At 36.8% G+C, this 13347-nt stretch overlaps 1 protein-coding gene across 3 annotated transcripts in view; it reads right to left on the reverse strand.

The window, feature by feature from the left end:
• EFL1 (elongation factor like GTPase 1) overlaps nucleotides 1-13347 on the reverse strand; it is a 55892-nt gene that overhangs the window by 37891 nt on the left and 4654 nt on the right. For all 3 annotated transcript variants that reach the window (XM_072345735.1, XM_072345734.1, XM_072345733.1), the window contains exons 8-14: nucleotides 12950-13073; nucleotides 12211-12287; nucleotides 11962-12098; nucleotides 10907-11029; nucleotides 8669-8768; nucleotides 1724-1875; nucleotides 860-1038 (exon numbers count right to left, since the gene is read on the reverse strand). In XM_072345735.1, the coding sequence (XP_072201836.1) occupies nucleotides 860-1038; nucleotides 1724-1875; nucleotides 8669-8768; nucleotides 10907-11029; nucleotides 11962-12098; nucleotides 12211-12287; nucleotides 12950-13073 (892 nt within the window). The remainder of the gene's footprint in view (nucleotides 1-859; nucleotides 1039-1723; nucleotides 1876-8668; nucleotides 8769-10906; nucleotides 11030-11961; nucleotides 12099-12210; nucleotides 12288-12949; nucleotides 13074-13347) is intronic.

Raw genomic sequence — 13347 nt, forward strand, 5'->3', positions numbered from 1 at the left:
AGATCGTAAGCACACGTGGTATTTACTAAAGTATTTCATCACCTTAACCAAGTAAGCTAAATGTATGTTTTTTTTTAAAACACCAAATAATCAAATGTGGAGACTAATCAGGCAAAGTAGGAAAAAGAACACTAAAGAATCAACAAAGTGGAAAACGCTGCATATCTGTAAGATAATCACTAACAGCTTCCAGCCTCTCAATAGTTCAACAGGTCTTAGAACACGCTGTTATTTATGCTGTGTTCAAATCTTTACACAACTCCTCTGCCCACAGATGTACAGGCGCTACAACAGTAATTATTCTCATTGCAAACCTCTGGGTTCAGCATACAGCTGAAAGTCAAAGAATAAGTTTTGAAGCATCCTGTACACTTACAAATGTGCTCAGACCTTTTGTGTCTGTCTGTTTAAATTGGGGGGAAAAAAAATAAATAAATCAACACAAGGTTTTAAATCAAATTATCTCGAATCTAATTAAAAACAGATTATACCTGTAGACATTTAACTGACATGCCTTTACAGGACAGCAGAAAGTAAAATATCCTTTATTAGGCACAGATAGGCTGTAATGCTTGGATTAAGGATTATATATTTATCTATTCCTCCTAAAGAAAACATACATAGGCTTAAGACCTTCGGCCAAAAAGCAATAATAAAGAAAGTCCATATCTTCTTCACAACAGCAACTTTATTACTAGAGTAAAATAAACAGTAACTTCTATTAACTACTTCCCTAAGTTAAACTGATTCTTCTTGGAATTTCTAATTTGAGCTTTTTTTGGGGTGAGCAATACATTAAAAGTTGCCAGTATTTCAAAAGAATGCCAAGTTATGGTAACTTTTCATTGTCACCTCTTACCTTACGCAAAGACTCAGCAGGATCATATTTGGGTCCCAAAACAAAGATCTTTTGCCCTCTTCGTACCACACCACTGAAGACTCTAGCAAAAGCAATGAAAGACTCCTTGTTGTCTGCTTCCTGTTTTGCTGCCTTTGAGGTCACGGGGTCCATTTGATCACTGAGCTGTTGCTCTTCACCTAATCAAAGTTACAAAAAATATTTCAAGTAAAAAAAGCATCTTCTGTCTCATCAGCTGAAGAAAAGCAAAAAAAATCAGTTACATACTGTGGTATTACATCTGATGACACGCTGAAAAACATAAAGAATCCTCCACTGTAACTCACAGTCCAGCCCTATTTATCAATTACTGCTTCTGCTATCAAGTATTGCTTCTGCACCAATTTATTTTTAGCACATTCTTAAAAAATACAATGCATACTCTCATAAAAGCTTTGAGGAATTATAAGTTGTATTAGTATAAAGCATGTTAGCAGCAAGTCCGTAACTCAAATCTAATAGCAGCAAGCCAAGTAAACCTGACACTATCCTCATGGGCAAAAAGAAACCATTGTGTATTCCTACTTTAAGTGAAAAACTATTTTTTTCTGCAGAGCATCCCCTTCAGGCATCATCTACCCTCAAGTGACTCCACGTACTGGAGTCACGCACAATCACAGGCTTATAAACAGGTACCTTTGACACTATTACAGCACTTATAAACCATCAACTTTGCCAGTAACTCTCTCCTCCCTCTTCATTTAGTTCCATCTACTTGAACTGTTTAGACTTCACTGTAGACTGTACATAATCAGCCATCTGACAACACCCAGAAGCTTCTATTTCATATACCATAAGAAAAATAGGTACCAGATCATTATATACCTTTCTTATCACCAGTGTTTCCAGTCCCTTCAGATGAATTTTCACTTGGGGGCTTTTCAGAAACCTCCTTTCCTTGACTTGCTGCCACTTTTTCTGCATGCCTCTGTTTTGCAAGTTCACGTCGTTGAGCTATTTCTTCTTGGGTTAAAGGCCTAAATTGCAGTTTAAAATATTACCGTTTGGAGATACCCTTTACTTTAAAACAAATTAAATCATACCAATTAGAACATTAATTTCAGGATAAGTAAAAACTTATACAGAATATCATTTGTCCCCATGATAGCATGTATTTTAATCCAGCTAAAACAAACAAACTGTTCCTCTACCATGGTTCAAAAGATGTTACCATGTTAAGCTTTCACATATTTCGTTAAGGAAATGCAGTCACCCCCACTGATGTGCGCATTCTCACTTTTTCTGGAGAAGACTCAAGCCAATTATTAAGATTGCTCTTTACATCACATCCAGTATATTAATCTGAGATAGAAAGACAGCCAAGACTAAACAGTGTGCAAATCTACACTTATCTGTACCAAGCTGGTCAGAACACTGACCAACTTGGTACAGATCAACTTTTCTTCCAAGTATACAAGAATCAAATGCTCTCATTTTAAATTACTTGTAATTTTTTTTTTTCTTTGTTCCTTTTCTTTTTTTTAAACTATTCTTGGCTGGTTTTACAGCAGGTGTTAAAACACAGGAAAAAGACTTTGCCTGCTACAGTATCCTTCCCATAAAGCAACCTGTCCATAAAAGACAAGAGCCTTGACTGAAGCAACAACAAGGAAATGAATTTGAATATTCCGATGCCATTTCCTTCTGCTTGCTGGTAAACTCTATCTCAAAATAAAGGGCTTTAACACACAATTTACAACAAGTAAGCAACAACATAAATAAATAGATAAAATAGTAATATTTAAGACAAGCATTTTCACACTTCCTTAAGGCAGCATAAAAAAACATTCTTTTAAATACAACACTCCCCAAGCAACTTAAGCTGCAAAGTAGATACACATCCATAAAGTCTAGAAGTGCTGCCAGAAGTTGTGTCCTTGACTTCTGAATCTGGCCCTAAGTGAGAATCTGTGAGATGAGGTTTTCCACAAATGAAGCCCAAGGAAGTTCATTTCAAACACTGGACATTTGTCAATTCCAGTCCCTTCTCTGCCTCTATTCCTCTCATAGAAGAGCTACACACGTTCTTAAAAATAAGAAATTCTGTTTAGAAAATTCACGATCCTCCATTCCTTGTGAAACATGGTGTCAGGTGCCAACACCAAAAACATTTTCATTATTGTGGCTTAAAAGATTGGGGGGGGTTGGGAGGGGCAGGGGGAAATCTTTGCACAGATTTTTTCTTTTTCCATTGAAATTATAATGTTTTCAATTTATTTCGCCCCATTGTGAGCAATGGAAATATATACTGCTTTCCAGCAGTAATAAACTTATTTCCAAAATAAAAACAAATGTATTTTTTCCCTGTTATATAAGTGTTTGTAACAGACTTCCAACCTTAGACGAGACACAAGAATCCTCTCTATCACCCATGTGCACTTGTAAAGCATAAGCAGACCAACAAATCACAACACTATCAGTGTGCCCTATTAGTTTCAGATTGTTTAGTAGCTGTGGACAAGTCCCTGGGTCTCTTTAATTTTTACATTGTGAAGTGTAAACTATACTCCTTCTCTACAACAAAACAGTTCAAGATTTGCTGAACTCTCTAAGATGCAAAAGAGCCCCATTTCTTCACCAAACGACACATTAATACCATCTTTAATTAATGAATGAATCACATCCACATATTAAATCAACCATCCCACATGACAAAGACAGAAACAACCCATCACTTAAGGGTCAATGTTTTTATATATAGACAGTAAGGACACTGGTTGGACATTTACTTTGCCCCTAACTGGATTAATTAGAAAGCCGTGAATAGATGATGTGGCTGAGACCAACTCAGTCTCAATACGTCTTTGATATCACCATATGTATGCATTCTGTATTTCATACATTCTGTAGGAAACTATTTAAAAGAAAAAAAGTTTAATAGAACACTTCACTTTGCCAAAATGCTTTTTAGAATTTGAGAAAAATCACTTTGAACAGTTCCTGTAATGAAACAGCACCAAATAGTAAACTCAAAGACCACAAGAACTACCTTTGAATTGAAAATATCTCTAAAAATTATCTAATAAACACCCCCTAATCCACCAAGGGTAAATTGCTGGAATTTGAAACAGTTTCACAACTTGGAACCTGGAACAGACACATTACATGCCATGGGAAGGGCAAATGCGACAAAACTGCACCCATAAACTTCCCAGAACGTTATTATTACTCATTTAAATAATCTCTTATACAGTCATTGTGACAGAATTGAGAATCTGCATCTCTGAAATTTCAGACAATGTGTTCAATTTGTTTATTTTATTGCAAAAGAGAGTTGAGGCTGAACAATAGAAAACACAAAGCAGATGGTGGAGAAGAAAACTTTTTTAGATGAAGACTTCTGTCCCAAAGGCAATTCTTCAAAGTTATTTAAGGGGTTGGAATGTCTGAAAAATTCCCAGGGGTAAGAGATTGATAGGGAAAGTAGTGAGGAGACAACCAAGGAATAAATGCAGTCTATATGTGAAGGCACAGAATGCACATGAGGACGTATGTATGCATTCCAACACATTTTGTTATCCAAAAATGCTTATCATTTTTGTAAATAATTCTGAGAGTACAAGTAAAATGTATGTGTGCTCCACTCCCATTTCCTTCTTACATGGCACTTTTATAAATATCACTGTATTTAGGTGTTAGACAGTCCTTACCAAAAACCTCAAAGGTATCTCCAAACTCTGAATGCACAAACCGCAATACATACATAAGCACTGTTAATCACATTCTCAATTTGATAAGAAGCAGATTGAGTGTGGGCAGGTTTCTAGCTAGTAGGTAAAACCTAGACTTGCACCCAGTTTATGTCAGCATTGACTTCCATAAAATTAGTCACTCCTAGAAGCAACATAAGAAATCACAAAACTGAGATTGTTGATATCGTGACATGTTGTCAAATAAAACCTTACACAGAATTGTAACGCACTCAAGAACACAGCACAAGATTAACGCACAGATCTGCAATAATCCACAGGTTAAATTATACCCTGATTAATTCTATTTGTCCAGTTGCTAAAAATCAATGAAAGCACAATCAATGTTGAGTGAATGGTAACCAAACCAGAAGAGCTATTCTCTTCTCTTCCTCTTCCCTATGAAAAGATCCAGACCATAAGAAAAGCTGATGATATTGGCAAGAAAGAAAAAAAATAAAATAGAGACCACACAGACACAGAAAATGAGTAAATGAAAATTCTGGAGCAGAAAGGGATTCCCTGCCTACAAGAGATGCTATAACATGCGCACTGTACTCATGAACCAGGCAAAGGTGGCCAACCACCTTATTACTAATTCACATTAAGCTCCACCACATGGTAAACAAGAGCTATGGAAATAACACAGCAAGCAGTGTAACATACACAACATTACCACCCAGCAGATTGTTGATGCAACAGAGTTCAGGTAACATAAACAAGCTGATGATGACTATTTTCTTACTGTCATATTACTCAGGGATATCTCATTCAGTTCAGACTGAATGACAACTGATTTTCTTCACTCCATCAACACTGTGAATGACAGCTTTTCTGCCATGTTATGAAAGGCAGATTTTGTTCCAAAGCATCTGAAAAATTCATAGTCAGAAATCATACACAGATTGGCCTCTGGTTTCTAAATAATTCTAAATCTTAGACCATTTGAAGAAGGAAACATCAGCCAGAACACCACTTCTAGAGATTGATACAGTCTGCAACAAGTGTCCACAGTGCATCTCCCATGTTTTTGGAGAATGAGGATACTCTCCATATAGTTTCTAAAGTTTAAATTACATGATCTCATGGACACGTGCTTGATTCTGCCAAACTAAGGAGGCCTAACATCTTAACTGTTTAGAAGTAGAAGTTGAATATGTAACAGTAAATAAGTACAGCTATCACAAATAACTGTGATTTTTTAATACATGGCAAGGAGATCCAGAGAAGCCAATCTGGTCCTATTTTCCATTAATTCTGATTTCAGATATTTGAAATATCTAAAGTGAAGTAGATCGTACCGCACTGTTTTTGTGGGCTCTTAATTTGTTTGTCTAGCCCACGCAACCAAGGGACCAGCAGTTTTCACAAGTTTACTGGAACTTAATATCTTCAACATCTCCACCTCTTCTCTCTCAATTTGTTGGAATTAGCAAATAATTTCACAAGTTCAGCCAGAAGAAACTGGAAGACAAAGCATACTTGCACAATTCCTATTTCTTAAAACACTGACCAAAAAAACTCAGTGTCACAGTGGTACAAGAAGTCAAATTCCATGTCTTCCCAAAGCAAGACAAATATAAGCTGCCAACCAGTTGGAACCTGACCACAAATCCATTTCCAACTTATTCTAGTGTTATAACTTCTGGCATTTAAACAGTAAAAGCAAACAAACAAATAACAACAAAAAAAACAAAAACACCAAAAACCCAGCAACTTCAGTATAGAAATTATTGATTTTTAAAGTCACCTTCCAGATGATATTTGTTGCCAGCAGCAGTCACAAAGGAAGCTGGATTTTTAATTAAAACAACCTTCTTTATCATTTACTGAATGCCCTTGGATGTAGAAGAGACTTTTGCTTTTCCCAGGCTATGATTAAAAAGTATTACAAGCAGGTGGAAGAAACAAGGCAAACTATAAAAACACTATAAGACAAAGTCAATTTGCAGCTACAAAGGAAAAATCACAAAAGGTAACATTACACAACAGCACCTTGCAAAAGGAAAGGAAAAGAGAGCAGAAGCACGGATCTGCTTGTTACCTCTGGAAGCCCTACAGCGTAAGCCTTGCAAAACAAAACAAAGACAAAACCAACAAAGAACACAACGTACTGTACAGAAAAGTATCTGCTTCTTTACATGCTTTAACAGATGTAAAAATACCCCCCACCCAAGAGGATGTAAACAACCTAACTGATAGGTCCTGCATTAAACATCAAAACAGACAACAAGAGTAATGACCCCTGAAAGTCAACATGAAATTGAAACATACAATACGTACATGTTTTTATATTAGCAAATATGAAAACACTATTATAACATACTCTTCACCTACACATGCTAAGCATGTAGCTCCCTTTGCTCACACATCCTTAAGGAAGATCCTCACAGAGCCTTATTTGATCCTCCTGGTTCCAACATCAGATCCCACACCCTCAGCACAGCCATCACAGCCTTTGCTGTGCCACTGTAAATTACACATATTGGCCAATATATTTCAAAGCATATTGAAGAACCACATTTATACAATTACGTAATTTTAAAGCATTGGTATTTTGTTGCACTGAAAATATTTCTTCAGTTTTTCCTTCTTTTTTAGATACAAACTCCTTTTCTGAATTCCTCAAGAACTGCTTATCTATAGAATCTTAGTCACTAAAACACTGAAACGCACATTTAGCTACATTACTGGTTCTCAAAATAACAGGACCCAACTATCCCTTCAAAACAAACTCCCTAGTGTTACCTAATCAGCAAAATTAAACGGTGATGATACTGACTGATGATCTCAAAAGTCAAATCACATGATTTCACTTTTACATAGACAACCAGTAACTAATAGAATAATTCTATATTAAACACTTCAAGATAAATCATTCAGAAAATCCAGAAACACACCACAGTGCTCAATTTCCTCGATAAAGGCAGGGAAATGACACTTTGCCAACAGTCAGAGCTGGTATCCTACAAACCCCCCAGAAAGAACACCAAGTCAACTCTCATTCTGCTGCAATATTATATCAGAAAACCCACTTTTCAGTGATTTAGTCTAGACACATTTACCCACATTTTTGTTTCAGTTTCTGGATGAACTGTGCATTATTTGAACTACCACTCAGATGTAGTCTTCCACTCAACTCAGTAAACAATCTGATGTTTTCCAACCCAGGTCAATGACTGTCAGAATTCCTGAGGGTGTATGACTAAAGAAAGTTTCAAAAAAGGCAAACAAGAAAGATGCAAGATGAATATTGGAAGAGACAGGGAAGCGCAGTTTATCCATGAGTGGTCATGTAGAAGTATGCAAACTATGTAGAATGAAAATATTAAGAGCTACCCATTAGTCCTGGGAAAGTCACAATCTTTCACATTTCTGCTTGAAATCACAAAACAGGACCTGTAGTAGCTCATTTCATTGTTGTTGCTGCAAATACAATCCTGAAAATACATCCCATGCTTCCTGTGTCTGGTATATTTAAAAGCTACTGCTGCCCCTGTGTTGCATCATGTCAAACAATCTTGATTCTCAACCAATAAAAGAATGTATTGCTATCAGTGGCAGAACTGTGAGAATGTGGCCGCCTCAGTGTATATGGAATGAAAAATAACTCTTCTGTAATCGAGTACCTGTGAAGGAAAGCAGGCAAAACAGGAATAGCAGCACAACGCTGCACTGATGCCTGATCACACTCGAGCATCACAGCAGAGAACACGAAGCAAAACAGCACCATCTAGCGTCTTGTCAATCCACAAGTGTAATGTGTTGGTTTTTGTTTGTTTTTTTTTTTTACCCTGAAGTCATTAATATGGGAAGGAATTTTTGGTGGAAGATTTTAGATGACTGTGATAGGAAAAGATTGTGGTCCAGGCAGTGAAAGAAAGAATGGAAAAAATTTTAAGCATTATTACAGCAAGGGTATCATCTTATGCACATTCAACAGTCCAATCTAGTGTAAAGCTTAATATACTGTGTTACTTAAATATAAGTGACAATCTTTTCAGTTTTTAAAATCATAAAAACATAATTGATTCCTGAAGATATTAACGAAGATTAGAAGTGACATGATCCATCTCCTTACCTTGGTTTATTGTGTGGCAATGCCTTTGCGTCAACAGCAAACATCTTGGAAACAAAAACAATCACTGGGGCAGTTCCTTCACTACTGCATTTCAGGAAAGCTGAACAAACATAAAGGTTATTTGCAACATTTTTTCCCCAACTGCACGGACAACATTGTTGTTTTCCATGAATGTTACAGGAATTACTATTTCTCCATTTCAGTGAGTAACATAAGAGACAAATCAAAAGGAAAAATAGATCTTTCTCTGGCTTTCTCATCTGATAACTACCTCAACCTTCAAGTTTGTTTAACAATGAAAAGAGTATAAGTGTAGAAAAACAGGCCCCTCATAATAAAGCACAAAGTACACATTCCAACTAAAAGTATTGCTATGATAATTAAAACTGTGTTCATATGCAGGTTAAGATCAAAATGAAAAGACAGGGAGTAGCTTAATATCGAGACTGAGCTATTAATTCAGTGCCTCACTGTATTCTTCCTTCATACAGATCAAAGGCAGGAGTCCTGCAAGCATCTAAAAACTCACGGCTTCATGAAATTCCAACAACTCAGCTGCAAGAATGGATCTACCTCAAGCGTTAACACATTCAGTACTTGGGAAATACTTTCTCTCCATCAAACTTGGAGCACATTATCACAGTCAAAGCAAACAATACTGTTTAAAACTTAACAAAGAAAATAAATTGTATTCTAATGCTCTGCCTTTTACCTTTTATGCATGAATACATAATAGTGTAATCATAACCACTTTAAAACTAAGAATTATCAAAAAACTTACTATAATGTGAAGCACCCTATTTTCATACACAAGAACAGTAAGACCTCAATTTACAGAGGCAACTTTCTTCCAGCTGATTTACACTACTAAGATACTCTACATTGTCCTGAGAACACATCTATTGTGCTTCAGAGAAGGAGAAAAGCATTAGTTTCCTCACATCAAGAAACAATTCCTAGCAAACTGTCAACATCACATCTCAAATGGACATTTGACATTTCACCCCTTAGGATTCCATGAAGCTCTCTGTAAAACACTGTTTTAAAAAACACCTTTAATTACACACACGGTTCAGAACTTGTTCCAACTGCTCCTAGTTTAAGCATGCTAACTTCTCATCACTGTCATTCAACTAACTCTTGAAGTGCCATATTTACTACCTTATAGCAAAATACTGTTCTGTTTCTAAATGAATGTGCTTTTTAAAAAAGTTTTCAAAGAAAACAAAACAATTCAAGCGTGGTTTACTTTTTCAGCTTGTTTGTTATTCTGTTATAATTCCTTGAATGTTACAAAATAATTAGGAAATTAACTATATCTTGAGCTATGAAAATATAGCTGAAATCACAACCATGTCTGAAGTGACAGTTAAGCTACATTGAAGTTTTTCTAACAATGCATCCTCAATACATAAACTTCTTAGTAATAAATCCAACAGAAAAATTGTTTTTGTTTTACACTAGCAAAACTGGGCCTCGATAATCAATATATTTGTAAGTGTAAAATTCAAGTTCAAACCTCCTACTGGCTAAAAGTAATGTTTTTAATAAACAAGACAGCAAAATATTACATTCTTTCTTAATTAAAATCACAGAGTATCCTGAGTTGGAAGGGATCCACAAGGGCCAAAGATCAAACCTTACGCCTGAGAGTGTTGTCCAAATCACCTCCTGCAGCTTGCTGCTGTGCCCACTGCCCTGAGCAGCCTCTCCAAGTGCCAGACCACCCTCCTGTGCAAAACCCTTTCCTAACCCCCACCTGACTCTCTCCTGACACAGCTCCATGCTGTTCCCTCTGGTCCTGTTGCTGTCATCAGAGAGTGGGGATCAGCACTGCCCTTCTGCTCCCTGTGAGGAGCTGAGCTGCCATGACGGCTCTCCTCAGCCTGCTCTGCTCTGAGCAGAATTGAATTACATGATGAGTTCCAGTGTTTAGCTCTAGATACAAGAATTAACCTTGTAACTTCCCAAAATCCAGAGTTTAAGTCTCAGACTTTGTTACTTGCAGCGTGAGTTGCCTAAAAGTCATGAATATGTGAGACTGAAGAAAAATATCAGGTGTAAAAATAAGACAATACTATGACACACCACAGATAAACATCAACAAAGCTACAACAAGTGAAATAACTATATATGTCGAATCTAAATATAGGTTACCTCACATCTTACATTGTAAAGACAAACAAAATAATCAAGTTTGAAGCAACACTGTGCTCCTGGCAATGGCTGAACACCTACCGCTCTTCAGCTCCTGGGTTTCCGGTGGTAAAGAATCAAATGTTTTAGCTCCAACACACATCAGCTTTTCCACTCTCTCTGGAGTGATGTCAAGGGGACTGGGAAGTTTACTACACACCATAGCTAAACCACATTGCTAAGGATATAGAGAATCTTCTTTTTATTTTCTTACTGAGTAGGATAAAAGGAAGATGAAAGGTTTCAATATCTGTTTCTCTAAATAAACACTATCATGCTCTAACTGCCATCCACAAGACAGCTCCAATCCAGCCCTGTCTCTCACAGCATGCTCGAGTCAGCAACAATTTCGGACATTCGCCCACATGCAGAGCAGAGAGCTAAGCAAGGATGCACTCTGTGTGCAACTGGGAAGTGAGGAACTGCACAACTGACAATTTATAGAGCTAGCATTTGTAAATCATTAACTTGCACATATCTACTGATTAATAAGCGCATGTAAGTGAACATGTTTGCATATACAATTATAGACAAAACATCTTGAATATCTTTTTTCAAACAGAAGAAGTAAAATCTCAATCACACTACAAATTTATTAACTTCTTCCTTCTTGCTGGCAACCACAGAGCTCTGCCTTTGATAACTGTTACAGTGAACACTTGTTCCCCGCTATCACATTAATACATATGTCTTCCTATGATTATTCACAGCTTCTTCATCAGTACCTTCAGTTACCAAGAGGAAGTATGCAGCACAAACTGCCTTCTCTGCATTGTCTTTTGCTTCGTTATCATCTCAGGTACTTTTGTTAGTTTGTTTTCAAATCAAGCTATCATTAGTTTGGCCTTTATTTCTAACACTCCTAATGTCTTGAACAACAACGTCAGAACAGAAGCTATTGTAGAAGGGAAATGCAGAAAGCAAATACTACTAAGGAATGGAGGCATCACAGAAAACATAAATAAATATATAAAACAGCACTGTTAAAATACCATTACCACTAGCACCAAATGTGCCAAACCATTACGCAATTAAAACACTCTCTAAAGTCTATGAACCGCCAATAGAACAAAAAGCTACATCTTCCTGAAGGATACAAAGAACTGCATCAGATATAGGCAGCCACTGACTACAGATGGCATTAAGGTGAACCTTGGGGTCTGCATGCCGTGACTCCCGGGGACCAATTTTCAAGCCCAGCGAGGTTACTATTTTCTCAATTTTTTCTTTATCTCTGTAAGAAAAATATAAGCCATGTTGGTAATGTCTAATGTGCATTCCTTGCTAGAGTAGTTCAAAAAAATACTGGAAAGGGATTCCATGAAAGCTTTACAGTTTCTTCTCACCTTTTCATAACAGCTTCATATAGACTCCATATGTTGTCCAGCACCAACTGCACAAACAAGGGCTTCTTTCCTTTTGACTGGTAGAACATGAAGAGACATGCAGCCAATTATCAGCACTTCTGCATTTTTTCCAGCAGGCTTAAGGCTCCTCTTTAATTAAGCATTTTCATAAGTAGTATGTAAAATCTTTATTCAAAATCAACCCCATCTCCTGTTCCTACACAAGATCCCTACTTCAAACCTTGTCTAAGAAAGAACATAAAACACAAAACTAACATGGAATTTTAAGTGTAGTAAAAGGGTTTCAATTTCAGAGAAAGAGCCTGATAAAGATTGAACACATCCACCTTGTGCATTAGCTTCTCTTAATTCTCGCCTACTGAGAAGAAAAAAGTCATCAGATGAAAACAGGGAAACTCCTGCCTTCTGAGTGGTAGAAAACATGCCCAGAAAAGTACAGCTCTCATGCTGATGTTTCAAGCATGGCATTTAGTTACAATTTACATCTCACTATGGCAAAAATTCCATAAAATCCTAAATCCCCAGTTAAACATGGAAATCCTAAATCAAAAGCTGCAGAAGCACTCTTCAAATCAGATGACAGAGGCCCATTCACTACGCTAGTTCCTACATTACCAGTCTTGCATTTGTCTTCTGTGTCTTACTGTATCCTGAACCTCTGAAGCTGGAAAATAACAACTAAATAAACCCCAGGTAACAGTTCTGAAAATCTCCCTACCTGATCACCTTTCATTATCTTCTTTGCTTTTGTGTTCAGATAATAATCTCCCCATAAAGTCTTCATCAGCAATGCAGGCTTGATTCCAATCTTTTGGCTGTACAGCTTTGCAAAATGCTCAATGCTGAAAGTAAACAAAATGCATCTTGATTAGAGTGTAACACTGTTTATGTGTGCATGTCAGCCTAAGCAAGTGACAACTTACACAAATCTCATGAACTGGTTTTGCTCCCTTTTTTCTCCCCCAATTTGCCTTCATGTTAGCTCCTGTTTTTTCACATTTACACCAACAAAATCATCCAATGGCAACAGCTCAAAAATGTCAGCAGTATTTGTATGTTTTTGTTTTAAGTCAGCTCGAAGGCTGAACTTGATCAAACTAATCAAACATCTGTACC

This window comes from Excalfactoria chinensis, chromosome 10 (assembly GCF_039878825.1).
Source record: "Excalfactoria chinensis isolate bCotChi1 chromosome 10, bCotChi1.hap2, whole genome shotgun sequence".
NCBI lineage: Eukaryota > Metazoa > Chordata > Aves > Galliformes > Phasianidae > Excalfactoria > Excalfactoria chinensis.